The sequence below is a fragment of the Mustela lutreola genome, chromosome 7 (assembly GCF_030435805.1).
Source record: "Mustela lutreola isolate mMusLut2 chromosome 7, mMusLut2.pri, whole genome shotgun sequence".
Taxonomy (NCBI): Eukaryota; Metazoa; Chordata; class Mammalia; order Carnivora; family Mustelidae; genus Mustela; species Mustela lutreola.
The window spans coordinates 87,880,925-87,896,282 of record NC_081296.1 but is presented as its reverse complement, the minus strand read 5'-3'; the positions used below and the strand labels follow the sequence as shown (position 1 = coordinate 87,896,282).

General features: G+C 39.3%; 1 protein-coding gene across 1 annotated transcript; it reads left to right on the top strand.

Annotated features, from left to right (window-relative positions):
- The first annotated feature begins 4,365 nt into the window (after positions 1-4,365).
- Positions 4,366-15,114, top strand: DTD2 (D-aminoacyl-tRNA deacylase 2). Its single transcript, XM_059181861.1, has 3 exons — positions 4,366-4,497; positions 8,604-8,673; positions 12,877-15,114. The coding sequence occupies exons 1-3, from the start codon at positions 4,387-4,389 to the stop codon at positions 13,200-13,202; spliced, it is 507 nt and encodes a 168-aa protein (XP_059037844.1). The 5' UTR covers positions 4,366-4,386; the 3' UTR covers positions 13,203-15,114.
- The last annotated feature ends 244 nt before the right edge of the window (positions 15,115-15,358 follow it).

Sequence of the window (15,358 nt, the reverse complement as noted above, 5' to 3'; positions counted from 1 at the left end):
CCTCAGTTTCTGCCTGTGTAAGAAGAGGCTTCCTGACAAAACACAGACTTCCAGTTTGGAGCATTTACCTTTGGACTTTTTTGTTTCAGGCTCTTATTTAAATATGTCTGCTTCCTCTTTCCTCACAGTCTTAATGCATGTGGCCAAGTATCTTAAAGCCAGAATCCCCAAGGGCCTTTCCAACCTCAGTTTCCTGTGCTCTGGTAGAAGAGTGACTATCTCACATAAGAAATTAGTTAGGAGACTTTTGAACATGACGTAGTATACATGCTTGAACGCAAGGGCAAAGGTGTTGATCATGCCCTATTTGAGAATTCCTACTCTGTGTCACAGCAATATTTCTTACTGAAAATGAATAAATTAGTATTCTGGTTCTAACCCAATTTGTGTACATTATGGTTATTGTTAACTAATTTCTCAGAACCTGATGACCTCGCTAACCACTGAAAAAAATAAATCTCAGAGCTTTCAAGTGGGGGGCTTAGATTTCTTCCAACCTCTATAAGATTAAAACAGCTATCTTGGGGCCCTAGGTGGCTCAATTGGTTAAGCGTCTGCCTTTGGCTCAGGTCATGATCCCAGGGTTCTCTGATCAAGCCCCACATCCAGCTCTCTGTTCAGCAGGGAGCCTGCTTCTCCCTCTCCCTCTGCCTGCCACTCCCCGGGCTTGCATTCTCTCCCTTTCTCTCTCTGTCAAATAAATAAAATCTTTCTTAAAAAACCCACAAAACTCTAAATCAATCACTGTACCATCTCAGAGGGCCTAGAATGCATTCCTGCATAACCTACTAGCCCTACGATCTATAGCACTACAACTGTTCAAAAACTATTCCTGCTCAGACAGTGATTTCTTGCATACTCTTAGGCTCCTGTTCAACCACCAACCTCCCCAAGAGCCAACTTAATGATGCACTTCACCTTTTACTTCCTTTTTTTTTAAGAGCTTGGTCCCAGGCCCCCAGGATCATGATCTGAGCTTAAGGTAGATGCTTAACCAACCGAGCCACCCAGTCGTCTCTCACCTTTTACTTTTAAATTGAAGGAAATTGTATGATGTGCACCACCTCAACACTATATATGATTGTATGAAAAAATATTCCAAAGTGAAGTAAACATTGCTAAGAGAGTCATTCGAAAATAGGATCGGGGAGTATAGAAGAAGGCATATGGACCTCTGTTTCAATTTTTGGAACACCCTGGACTTCTGATTTTTGTCAGTTGCACCTCCACCACCTTCCAGAACACATCCTTCTACTTTGGACTGAAATAGAGATAATGTAATCTATCTCACCTAAATAGCTCATTGTTTATTAGTCATTTTAACTCTGTCAGCACCAATCACAGTTCAATCAAAGAAAGTCATATAACCTCCTGGGCTTTACCTTTACATGTCTGCACTTTGTGCTTTCAATTCTGAACACATTTCAATTTCAGTCCAGGATTGTGGGTACAGGATTATAATCCCTAAGTCCCCAAAATAAAGCTCCTGGTTACTTTACAGACTCTTCTTGATTGACAATGGATACAACGGTTTTTTGTTGTTGTTTTTTTGTTTTTAAGGAGTTTTGGGTTGTTTTTTTTTTTAATATTTTATTTATTTATTTGACAGAGAGAGAGAGAGATCACAAGTAGATAGAGAGCCAGGCAGGGGGGGGTGGGGAAGCAGGCTCCCTGCTGAGCAGAGAGCCCTATGCGGGGCTCGATCCCAGGACCCTGAGATCATGACCCGAGCTGAAGGCAGAGGCTTAACCCACTGAGCCACCCAGGCGCCCCGGTTGTTTTTTTTTTTTTTTTTTAAAGATTTTATTTATTTATTTGACAGAGAGAAATCACAAGTAGATGGAGAGGCAGGCAGAGAGAGAGAGAGAGAGGGAAGCAGGCTCTCTGCTGAGCAGAGAGCCCGATGCGGGACTCGATCCCAGGACTCTGAGATCATGACCTGAGCCGAAGGCAGCGACTTAACCCACTGAGCCACCCAGGCGCCCCTGTTTTGTTTTGTTTTTTATAATATTTTATTTATTTATTTGACTGAGAGACAGGGAGAGAGGGAACACAAGCAGTGGGAGTGAGAGAGGTAGAAGCAGGCTTCCCACTGAACAGGGAGCCAGATGCGAGGCTCGATCCCAGGATCCTGGGATCATGTCCTGAGCCAAAGGCAGATGACTGAGCCACCCAGGCGCCCCGGGGATAACTGTTTTATAACCAAAAGTGATATATCTGTGAAAACTGCTGCATACTCTTACCATCTCAGATAAACCATTGTTTATCTATTTGTTTCCAATTTCTCCCACTGGGACTTACTGATAAAATTCTATTTTCTTTACTCCTAGTGCTTTATGTTTATTCAAATTTTACTGTTTTATTTCATGCTTTATGTTTATTCACATTTTACTATTTTATTGCATGTATGTCTCGCCTTCTTAAATTCTCTGTGGAAAGAGATTAGGTCAAAAAATAAAATACAGCTATGGTGAGTGCTGTGAAGTGTGTAAACCTGGCGATTCGCAGACCTGTACCCCTGAGGATAAAATATATGTTTATTAAATAAATAAATAAATAAAAATAAAAAATAAAATACAGCAAGGAATACCTTAGTGCCTACTCTCTACTGCCCTCTGCAGGTGAAAGGAAAGAATAAGTGAGTCACAACCTATTACTACCTGCAGTGGTGGCCAAGACATTCCCACCTAACAGAAAGGTTTAACACAACTGGTGACTTTTGAGAGATTACTCATTACCAACCAGACTCCACCTATTCACAGGAAGGATTGCCCAATTTGCTAAAGTCCCTTCACTGTGGAAAGATCTCTGGGAACCATATATCCTATTTTCAAGAGAACTTACTGTCTTCTGTACTCAATACAAATGGACATCATAGGCCTCTCTTACTCTGGGTCAAGGCTAAAGGCCTTTATGTCAAAGTTCCTTGTAGCCCTGTAAAACTTAAGTCTGGGAGTGAAGAGAAAAGAGATTCAATATTTATAATGAAATAAAGACACAAACAATGCAGCTTGTCTGTGCTTTGTAGACAAATGTCAACAAATGCAGGACACCCTGCAATGCAGCTAATCACAGATAATGTGAGATTTTGCTTTTTGGTTTTTACAAAAAATATAAAGCGGCCTGCAAGATAACCAGCAAACAGGCAGCTTCAATTTTGTATAGAAAGGACCACTGAATATGCATAGATTATTTTCTTCAGTCACACTACTTTATATGGATAACAACACTGTCAGTGATGTCATCTTCTGAAAAAACCGACCCAAATGTATAGGCATATTGTGTCAACTGAGCCCAAATCAATGACCTGAGTAATGCAATCATGGTAGCACTATTATTCCTCATCTAAACCTTCCAAGCCCATAGAAAAATAATGCTAATGTGATGCATGTTCAAGGAGCAGGTTGTGTGGGAAAGAAGATCAAGGCTTTCTCTAATTTTATTTACATTCTAATATCTTACAGGAAACCCCACAAAATTTAGCATCATTATGTTCATCAGAACATGTTGTTTTATTTTTGCCTTAGCAACACGATAAAAATATTATCAACAATGACAGTTTCTTGGATACGAATATTTTTAGCCAGGATATTCTCTAAAGAACTTCACTCCAAGTGTGTATTCACATAGCATACCAACATCTTTCCAAAACTACAGCATCAGAATGATTTCTAGTATTCCTGATAGAGGAGGTATCTTGTTTTACTGATTGGAGTAAGGAAATTTTTTAAAGATTTATACCTTTTAGGGGCGCCTGGGTGGCTCAGTGGGTTAAAGCCTCTGCCTTCAGCTCAGGTCGTGATCCCAGTGTCCTGGGATCGAGCCCCGCATCGGGCTCTCTGCTCAGTGGGGAGCCTGCTTCCTCCTCTCTCTCTGCCTGCCTTTCTGCCTACTTGTAATCTGTCTGTCAAATAAATAAATAAAATCTTAAAAAAAAAAAAAAAGATTTATACCTTTTAGTTCCATTTCTGCTTGTTTCGTGATTCAGTTGATTCGTTCTATTTACCTACCTTCATAAGGGGCATAATAAAGACTTTAAAATTTCTCAACGTCTGGAAACTTAAACTTTCTAATCTGAAATCTCTTTAAATGGCGTGTAGGAAAGAGATCCAATGAGTCTTCCCACCTGTTGAAAGTATACGCTTACCGCTTAGCACTTTCGGTAAATTTGGATAGTTTCAGCGTAGGAGTTAAGTGTATTGTCTTTGAAGACCACACATCCGGGTCACCCTGGAGCCAGGCAGCGGCCCCGCCCACCTAGGGGTGGTGCCACGCGACATTAGAACGCCCCGCCGCCACGATCCGCAGCGTCCTCCCGGCGCGCTGGAGGCGGAGCCTGCGCAGCGCGACCCTCGAACGTACCGGATTGCCACGCGGGTTCGAACCATGACCGAGAGCGGCCGGATACCTCAGGCTCGGGCGCTCTTGCAGCAGTGCCTGCACGCCAGGCTGCAAGTACGCCCGGCCGAGGAAGACGCCGAGAGCCAGTGGGTGGAGGTAACGTCAGCCCCGCCACTCCCGGTGCCGCGTGCAGGGGCGGGCCTTCCCGCGTTCTTTTGGTAATTCGGTCCCACGTCCCTCCCCCACGTCTCCTTCCGCGCGGGCGGTGCGTGGCGCCGACACGTGCTGTGGGCGGTGCGAACTTCCTCTCGGCCTGCCGACCTCCTCCCGCAGAGGCCCGACAGCTCGGCTCGTCTGCGCAGTCCTGCATACCCGGCCCCAGCCCTTCTCCGTCGGACCTATTAACGCAGGCGGAAGAGTGTGTCCCCTGCTTAGGACCGCGGGAATTTGAACTTCCTCTCACCTTCTGCCTGCCTGCGCTCGGTAGACCGGAGGACTGACCGTCTCAGAGCTCTTGCTTCAGACGGGCGAGGGCCTTTCCACGCCCTAGGGCTGGGCTGGTTCCACCGTTTAGGTTGGATTAGTTGCAAACTTTTATGACCTGTTCCGACCTGTGTTGCAGATCCCGTGGAATTCCTCTTCGGTAGCTTGCAGCTAGGCACAGAAATGAGACTTCCCATGAAACCTTTTTTCATGAAACTTAAAATTTTTATGTATTTGCAACTAGAAACAAAGACTACAACTTTTACTAGAATGTTGCGTTGTTGAACACAGTTCCTCGGGAGAGTTTAAAACCTTTGCAGAGATAGGATTTCCTTCTACTTTAGGATTTGCCCTTTAAAGAGAGCCAGCCCCAAGTTTATGCAAAAACAATGTTATTTAATGCCCCTGACCTATTTTTGGAGTAAGTTAAAATGAAGAAAAAAATTAGTTGATAATTAAGGCTTCTGGAGCTACTCAAAAACTTAATATAGAAGCAGCATCTTCACTCATCTGCTGGATTCGGTCCCAGATCTAGCATTCCTTAACACAACCCTAGTCATTATGTTAAATATGATCCATAAACTATGATATGTGGGTGGTTATTCTTAAATCAGAATCTGTTACTCTCTGCTAATTTAGAAATATTTATAAACATAAGTAGTCCTGTATCTCCCCCTACCCATTTCTTTTTCAGAAATTCATGTTTGTTTTTGTTATGAGCAACTCCCCGCCCCTTTTTGAGGTCTTGATTTCGCTTCCTACTGTGGAATTTATTGGTCATCGTATCCAAAGACTTGCCTATTTTTATAGTTAACTCTAGGGACTATAAATTCCAACTAGTAATCATTTAGATTTCTTCCATTTTTTTAATCTCTTTATATTCTTCATGCCACAGTTCCTTATGCAAAATCAGGTATTTTATTGCAGCCTTCCAAACTATCAGTTTGTGTTGGTAAACTGTAAAAGCTATTCTAAAGCTCTCCCTTTCACTCCCACACGTTTCTAAATTAATATAAAGAGCTGACAATTAGTGAGAAAGTAAATTTTTTCTTCTTCCTCAGACATGCTCTTCCTTATTCTAACTTACAATTTTTTCTAAGGGAAATACTGTTTTGTCAAAGATTTGAAGGTTACTTGTGGTCTCAGTTTTATTCATTTAGACCTTTGCTGTCACGGGCTGTTTTTCTTTCGGAAGGTGAACTTTTTAAAAATGGCAGTGAGAGGGGTGCCTAAGCAGGGCTTAGTTGGTTAAGTGTCTGACTCTTGGTTTCATTTGAGGTCATGATCTCATGAGTCCTGGGATCCAGCTCTGCATTGGACTCTGCCTGCAACAGGGAGTCTACTTAAAGATTCTCTTCCTCTACCCCTCCCGGTGCTAATGCATGTGCTTGCTCTCTCTCTCTGCTCCGAAAATAAATAAATAAATAAATCTTTAAAATTAAAACAAAACGAAACTATGGTGGGAATTATATGTGATTTCATATATATGTAAAATGCTTTCCATCAAATGAAGCTACAAGAAAAGTGGTTCTTACTTGAAGAGGGGAATTTGTAGGTCACAACTTAAGATCTATTACTAGAATAAACTAAAAGAAAATACCTTACTGAGGAGGAAATATGGTGGGTGGAAAGAACACGTGTCTATTTTCTGCATATCATTAGATAGTTAATTCTGACATTTCAAGTGTCCAAATATAACTATGCCTGAGGTTTTGACTGAATGTGCTTGAGATTTGGGCTGGTACTAAATTAATCCCAGTGGAGTGGACTGTGACAGTAGTGCAAATATCTCTATCATTCATCCTGCCAGCTCCATACTATGGGTGTGCTTTGGAGACCTTTGCTTATTCCAGAAGCACATTTGCACTTCTTAAAGAATTAATTGTTTTCCAGTAATTCAGCTGTGAGTGCAAAACTGCTGTTATGTTTATATAGAAGACATATTTAGATAATACATAGAGCCTATGAGATATAGTTGACCTTAAATGCAAACAACAGATAAATTGAGTCCCTATCATATCTGTAAAGTGCTTTGGGAATTAAAATGTAAAATAAATTGTGCTTTCGCCCTTAAATTTATTTTTACAGACTAATTTAATAAACACTTATATAGCTCCTACTATGAACTAGGTACTGTTTTAAGCACATTACAAATACTAATTCATTTAATCTTTATAATAGCTCTTGGACTCAACCAGGTTAATCTACAAAATAAGAATTCAGTGATTCAGAGTCATTTATCATTTCTCTCTTTTCCATATATATCTTGCAAGAGCTAATAAAGAAATATCCAAGTCATTATATTTAAAAGCTTACATTCCTGAGGCACCTGGGTGGTTCAGCCATTTAGGCATCCAACTCAGTTTCAACTCAGGTCATGATCTCAGTCATGGGATCAAGCCCCACTTAGGTGGGCTCTGTGCTGAAGGTGGAGCCTGCCTGGGATACTCTGCCTCCTCCCCTTAGTACACTCTCTCTTAAAAAAAAAAAAAAAAAAGACAACTTACATTCCTGATAACAGGCAACCTCATGATAGAACTTAATATCATAAATGCAGTATCAAACCTTAATCACTATGTTGATTGGAAGCATTGAGAATAACAAAATGTAATTGGGCAGTTTCTTGGAATTTGTTGAAGTAGAGTCAGACCCTTAGTTTTATAACCTGCGAGTAAATGGATTTGGAGGAATAAAGAGTAATGATGTCAAAAAACATCAGTCATGCTGTTGCTTATACATCACCCATATCTTATATAATGTGAATTCATTTGGTGTTGAATAAATGGGGTTCTGCAAACTAAGCATTTCCAAGTGTCAGCTTAATTAAGGGAGAAGGCTGGTTCATAGTCATAATGACTTTGACTAGATGTAAATGTTTGAGTGTACAACTTGTGGTCTTCACTGCTCTTGGTTATATCTTTTTTTTTTTTTTAAGATTTTATTTATTTATTTGACAGAGAAAGATCACAAAAGGCAGAGAGGCAGACAGAGAGAGAGACAAGCAGGCTCCCCGCTGAACAAAGAGTCCAATGCTGGGCTCGATCCCAGGACCCTGAGATCATGACCTGAGCCAAAGGCAGTGGCTTAAACCACTGAGCCACCCAGGTGCCCCTGCTCTTGGTTATATCTTAAACTTAATTCTTTTTTTTTTTTTTTTAAGATTTTATTTACTTATTTATTTGTCAGAGGGAGGGAGAACACAAGCAGGCAGAGCGGCAGGCAGAGGCAGAGAGAGAAGCAGGCTCCCCACTGAGCAAGGAGCCCGATGTGGGATTCAATCCCAGGACCCTGGGAACATGACCCGAGCCGAAGGCAGCGGCCCAACCAACTGAGCCACCCAGGCATCCAATCTTAAACTTAATTCTTGCAAGAAATGATAATTGAGGTGATTAAATACTGGAAAAGACTTTGTTTTCTCACATATTTTTTTTTTTTTTTTAAAGATTTTATTTATTTATTTGACAGAAATCACAAGTAGGCGGAGAGGCAGGCAGAGAGAGAGGAAGGGAAGCAGGCTCCCTGCTGAGCAGAGAGCCCGATGCGGGACTCGATCCCAGGACCCTGAGATCACGACCTGAGCCGAAGGCAGCGGCTTAACCCACTGAGCCACCCAGGCGCCCTGTTTTCTCACATATTTAAGAAATCAAATCTGTTATAAAAATATATTTCTCTTCTTTTGTGTTTAATCTCCATTTAACGGTTTCATAGTTTTATTCATTTACTTCTATATCCCTATGTAGTTTTCTCTAATCTGAGTTTTCTCTGGTGATTTCTCATAGGTTCAGAGAGGATTAGTAATCTACGTGTGTTTTTTCAAAGGAGCTAATAAAGAACTTCTTCCCAAAATGGGTACGTATTTGATGTTTGCTTTTTATTTATTTATTTATTTTGAGATTTTATTTATTTATTTGACAGAGAGAAATCACAAGTAGATGGAGAGGCAGGCAGAGAGAGAGAGAGGGAAGCAGGCTCCCTGCTGAGCAGAGAGCCCGATGCGGGACTCAATCCCAGGACCCTGAGATCATGACCTGAGCCGAAGGCAGCGGCTTCACCCACTGAGCCACCCAGGGGCCCTGATGTTTGCTTTTTAAAAGTTAAAAATGAATAGCAACAGATAGATGAGCCAGAAGATAGATGGATAAATCACAATCTTAAGTTGTACTGGTAAGTTTTGAATGAATTAACTCTACTACAGTTGTTGGATTTATCTATTTTTGCCTTTTTTAAAGTTTAAAGTAAGCAAGTGTGGTGGAATTCTTTCAGAACATCTGCACATTTCACATGGCTTATAGATTGGTTTAGAAGAGTGTACACACACACGTGCACACACAGACAACACACTTGAGATTCAGCTATGTTTCTAACAGAAACTGGTTAGATGCAGGGTGTCCACATAGGAAGAAAGCAGATGCTTCATTTCTTAATATAGTTTCCTTGTCTCCCACAGTCCCTGACAGGAGCGTGTAGGTGACATGTTATGTGTAAGATGTGGGTCCCATCAAATCTGGACAGCTAAGTCTTACGTTGTTATTATGGAAACATTTTAACTAACTAGTTATGCACCTTTTTTAAATAAGAAGTGTACGTAAACATAAAGTTCTCCTGGGGCGCCTGGGTGGCTCAGTGGGTTAATCCGCTGCCTTCGGCTCGGGTCATGATCTCAGGGTCCTGGGATCGAATCCCACGTCGGGCTCTTTGCTCGGCGGGGAGCCTGCTTCTCTCTCTCTCTCTCTCTCTCTCTCTGCCAGCCTCTCTGCCTACCTGTGATCTCTCTCTGTCAAATAAATAAATAAAATCTTTAAAAAAAAAAAAAAAAACATAAAGTTCTCCCGATCTTGAACAAAGCTCAGTGTCTTCACAGCCACACCTCCTCCAGGGACAGAAAAGCAGGGTCAGTGTTCACTTACCTCTGAACGCTAATTTACCTGCCTGCAGTTCTCCACTGTCCCTGATAGTCCATAGCACTGCACATTGTGATAATCGCATAGTTTCAGATACACCACATCATGTACTAGATAGTATTTGATAAAATAATTATGTACAAAAATACCTGAATTAAATCCCTAAGGTTGGGACAAGTTATATTCTCTTTATTAGAGGACAGTACCCATTAGTTGCATTAATAAGAAATATAAATTATACAAATGGGTAGTTGCAACATGCAGAAGTTAACCTAGAAGAGCATCAAGTAGTGGAACTCTAAGGTAAATAGCCCAGTGAGGAACCTCTGGGGCAAAAGACTATAAACTCCTAGAGTTAATTGTATACCAAGACATTAAACATGTTTGGCAACTTTGTCAGGGGATGAAAACTAGACTTAAAGGACTACAACAGGTGAGGGTGGAAAGCCAATAACAGTGGTTTGAAATTTGATTCTGGAAGACAATAGGGAGCTTTACAGGGTTTAAAGAGTAAATGAAGGGCGCCTGGCTGGCTCAGTCAGTGGAGCATGCAACTCTTGATCTCAAGATCATGAGTTCAAGCCCCCATGTTGGTTGTAGAGATTACTTTAAAAAAGAGAGCAAATGAAATGAGGACTCCCATTACAGAGGATGATTTGCCAAAACCTATTGCTTGGGTATTGGACATTCTGTCCATTTTCCTAAGTTAATATTTTGCCTTGAATTAAATCTTCATTGGCCATAAAAAGCATAATAGAAATCTGCGAAAACAGGAAGAAAATTTTCGTCATTGTGACTCCTAAAGTTGTTTTAGACTTTAAGTGACTCTTAGGTATAATAAAATGAAATGAACCACCCAAATCCAAGCTACATTTTGTATTATACTAAATAAATCCTGTGTTTCCATCTGTGTCTAAGTTCACTTTGAATACATACATTAAGATTGTGATGAACTAGGAGGTCCACCTTAACTCTTTTAGTGGACAGTCTAAAACAAAACTGTGTATATTATGATTCTCAGTAAAGAGCTGTGATTCTATCCCATTCTGCTGGTGTAAGTTATAAACAAAAAAAGACCATCTATTACTGATACCATTAGCTTGTACTTCCCTCTATTCCAGGCAAAGTAAGCCAGTGTGATGGGATTCTCTTAAACTTCACCTCATACTTATTAAATGAATTCATATCTTTCTAATCAAATCATGTACCCCTTGGGAACATAACCAGTTATATCCATAAAGTCTAAAGTTATGTGGCTAACATAGAGATGTGCAGAATCTTTCTCAATTCATCTTCAGTATAATTGAACTGAGATCCAGGGACCTGTCAAAGCTTAACTTCCCATATACATCATTAGAGATACTTAATTGATAACCTGTCTTAAGATATTTGCGTTTTCAACATGCCATTAATTCATTGTCTCATTTTAATTCTACTTCCTGACATTTGTATCTGTATTATGTTTATTTCTACATAACTGTTATTTGAATACTAACAACATTAATTGAATTCTCAGTTATAGCCAGTAGAGGGAGGTATGTGGAAGTTTAATAAATTGTACTAAACCTCGCTCGCCTGTTACTTCAAAATTGTCTACTTAATGTGTCACTAGCCTGAGGCCTGGATAGCTGGGTAGATATTTCCCTTGGAGCTAAGTGCTCTGGAGAGTTACAGTTTTCTTAGAAGCAATCAATAACAACTGCTGGCTCTATAGCAAAGTCCTATTCATCATAGAGAAAATTAGAGGTATTTTAAAATAGAAATTAGTTGAAAATTGATAGTGCTTCATGCGTATCTTAGAAATTCATTTGGGTGTTCATCTTGGCAGGTTTCTACCAGGTTAATTCTGTGATTTGTGGAGTGGGGCAACCATACTGGGTCCTTACTAATATTTACTACAAACCCTCCAGCACTTGAAACCATTGACTACCCTATTAGAAAGCATACATTTTCAAACATAATTACTGGTAGAGTGTGAGATCTCTATAGTTTATCAATTGTCCTCTGAGGAGTACTCCTTTTTTTTTTTTTTAAGATTTTATTTATTTGAGAGACAGAGTGTGAATGTGTATGCAAGCATGCGGAGGGGCAGAGAAAGAGAAGAGAGAATCTCAAGCAGACTCCATGCTGTGCATGGAGCCGGACAGGGGGCTTGATCTCACCACCCTGAGATCTTGACCTGGGCCAAAATCAGAAGTTGGACGCTTCACCAACAAGCCACCTAGGTACTCCTGAGAAATATTTCTTATAAGCAGAAGGTATTTATACCCTTTACAGAGCCAAGAAGACCTTAAGGCTCTTCATAGTAGGTGTTTCTTTTGTTTATTGTCTAGAAAATGACTAATGTTGAGATGTAAACAGGTTTTCTAACTTTAAATCTTTAGCTACACATAGATATTTATGGCTTTTTTGACAGTTCTTACGAGTTATTAGTATACTTTCATCAGTGCCATAAAAATAACACCATGTTTTCTTGTGTATATATGAACATAATACCAGTGTATCTTTTGACTTACTTTTTTGGTTATAACAGTGAGTTTCTGATGATGTTTGCTTCACCTTTACTCTTCTCCCTGGGTTACATTTGTCATATGATTAGACTTTGTTAAGTAGTGCCTTTGAGATTATGAAACCGTAAAATTATCTGGTTTATACTCAGAATAAACCTGGAAACTTTGTTTCAGCTTAGAACTCTAGGCAGTTAAGTTACTCTAAGATTTCTACTTAATATTCTTTGTTGTAAAGCAGAATTTGGTGTGAGGAGAATTCATCATGGCTTTTTTCCAGTGAGGTTTTCTTATGGAATATAAAAAGGAACAAAGAGACAGAATCTTCTAATGTATTCCCCGGGGCAACAATATTTTGAGGTTTTTGGTATACAGTTAATTTTTAGTCCTGTCCTTCATCAATTTATTGTTAGGAAATCTTGACTGCCCAGTGGATTTAAAACATCATGCCATTTTTTGCATGAAACTTGCCTTATTTTTCTTGCTTAGATGAAGCAGTTCTTTAAATCTGAATAGAGATTTTAGATAAAAAGCATGAGCCAACAAACTAGGTTTTAAACATGAGATTTGCTGACTGGATGATTATTCATTTTCTTCATGTTTGTTTCTCACTTCAAGATGTTTTCCCTTTATTCCCCACCCAGTTAATACACTGTTAAATGTGAAGTTAAGTGAAACAGAAAATGGCAAGCATGTGTCTATATTGGATCTACCTGGCAATGTTCTGATCATCCCTCAAGCCACCCTTGGAGGGAGAGTAAAAGGAAGAAACATGCAGTATCACTCTAACTCTGGAAAAGAAGAAGGCTTAGAACTTTATTCCCAATTTGTGACTCTGTGTGAGAAAGAACTGGCTGCCAACAGCAAGTGTGCTGAAGCTGGGGTTGTGGTGGAACATGGTACTTACGGGAACAGGCAGGTGTTACAGCTGGATACCAACGGACCATACACACACCTAATTGAGTTTTGAAAAATTAAAAGTTAGTTTCTGCAGTTGTTTTCTGGTATAAAATGATCTCAACTATAATTAGATTTTCTTCCTCTTCTTGAATACACTAATCTGTAGCATTTTTAGACAAGAAAATTTGGGTGTCATCCATACCCCTGAAACCTGTTAATTGGATGACCTTGCCCTGCCAAGTCACCAAACTCTGAATCTCAGCCCTACCTTTTGTCCTACTTTCCCATACACTTCCACTTGAAAACTTGAAAAGTGCTTTCTATTCACTTTATAGTCATTGTGGAAATGCTCTTAGAGAGCAGTATTTAAGTATTTCTGCATGAAGAATTTTGTTCAATCAAGAAAAATATACCCTTGTATTCTTATATATCCTTAATATACCCTTATATTCTTATACCCTCAAATGTATGAAGTATGAAATAAAAATAACTGTATTAAAATTAGGTAAAATCCCACACAAACCAATTGCAGTTTTACTACTTTAGTTTTCCAAATTCTGAGTGAAAACAATATGCTATTTACTGTTCCTTTTAATAATATCTGTGAAAATATAATCTAGAAATGTTATTGTGCATTATATTACATCCAGGGCATCCATGTGCTTTAAATCATTTTAAGAATCTTTAATTGAGGGGCACCTGGGTGGCTCATTTGGTTAAGCATCTGCCTTCAGCTCGGGTCATGATCTCAGAGCCCTCGGATTGAGTCCCACATCAGGCTTTGCTCAGCAGGGAGTCTGTGTCTCCCTCTGTCTCTCTGCTTTTTCTCTCACTCTCAAGCAAATAAAATCTTTTTAAAAAATCTTTAGTTGATACAAGAACAAGGTATGAAGATTAAAAATTGTTTTTATTTAATATACCAATTAGTTAATTAATACTTGCATTTCTCAGTTTTTTACCAAAATAACATGTGTCTCATTTTCTGTCCTTGGTTATTAAAAGTTAGTGCTTTGTGAAATTAATGTTAATTTTTTAGGAAGTCCTTTCGTATATAGCTTGTCATAAAAGGAAGAAAAAAAGGGAAGCTTTCTACTGCAATTATTTGGAAACAAGCTGACTTTTGTTCTTTTTCTTATTATTTATCTGACGATTTTGAGCCAGTGTTTTTTCTGTTAGTGAATGTTTGTGCCCTGCCCCCATTCACATGTTGAAATCCCCCAACTTGGTGGTGTTTGGAGTTGGGAATTTGGAAGGTAATTAGGGTTAATGAGAGCATAAGAGTGGGTCCCTCGTGATGGGATTAGAAGAAGAGTCACCAGAGACCTTGCTGGCTCACTCTCTCTGCTACTACCATGTAAGGATGCAGTGAGAAGGGGGCTATTTATAAGCTAGGAAGAGAACCCTTATCAGAAACTGACCATGTTGACACCTTGATCTTGACCTTGCAGCCTCCAGGCTGAGAAAATAAATTTCTGTTTTTCAAGCCACTCTGTGGTATTTTGTTAGGGCAACCTGAGCTGATGAAGGTAGTGATACAAGATAGACAGCTAATAAGGTAAATTTTTCACAATCAAGAGAGGAACATATATAAGAAACTGAAAGAATTAATGAATCAATAAAAGGTAATACTTAGTTTTTGCAAACTCCTTTGACTTTATTTGAAAAGATATTTTGAAGAGTAAACACCAGGTCATATTTCTAATTATCAAAAGATGAAGAAATGAACTTGGATAAACATCTTAAGTAGCTGCTAAAAATTCCTTTGTGTCATAATTTCTTTAGGTCTGTCCTCCTAAGATACTTAAAGTTTTTGTTATCACACAAATCCTATTACTCTATATCCTTCCTGTACTATTCTATTTTGGAACTTGAGAATCAATAACTGGCTTGGTAATGAGCTCATTGTCCTTAACTTTTGCTTTATTGATTCATGCTACACTTATTGAAATGTAATAAACTATTCATAAACTTTCGAACTCCAATTTTCTCAAAGCTTCTCTGAGAAGGTGTATATGTCTTTTGAAAAGATTATGTGTTACCTATTTTAAATCATTTTGATTTTGTGTGTAGGTGAAATGCTGACTCACATCCCTAGATTACTGTTTTATAGTTCAGGCAGGGTTTTTTTTTTAATTTGCTTGCAGTACTTGTGGAGAACAGCAATTTCACCTACATGAAGGGTTATTAAGCAGAAAGTGATGGCCACCTTTCATTTCCAAGGAAGCT

Bases quoted from the DNA above. Each gene is read 5' to 3' on its own strand.
- DTD2 (XM_059181861.1), top strand. From the start codon at position 4,387: ATGACCGAGAGCGGCCGGATACCTCAGGCTCGGGCGCTCTTGCAGCAG. The intron at 4,498-8,603 runs GTAACGTCAGCC...GATTTCTCATAG, and splicing joins CCGAGAGCCAGTGGGTGGAG to GTTCAGAGAGGATTAGTAAT. The intron at 8,674-12,876 runs GTACGTATTTGA...TTCCCCACCCAG, and splicing joins AGAACTTCTTCCCAAAATGG to TTAATACACTGTTAAATGTG.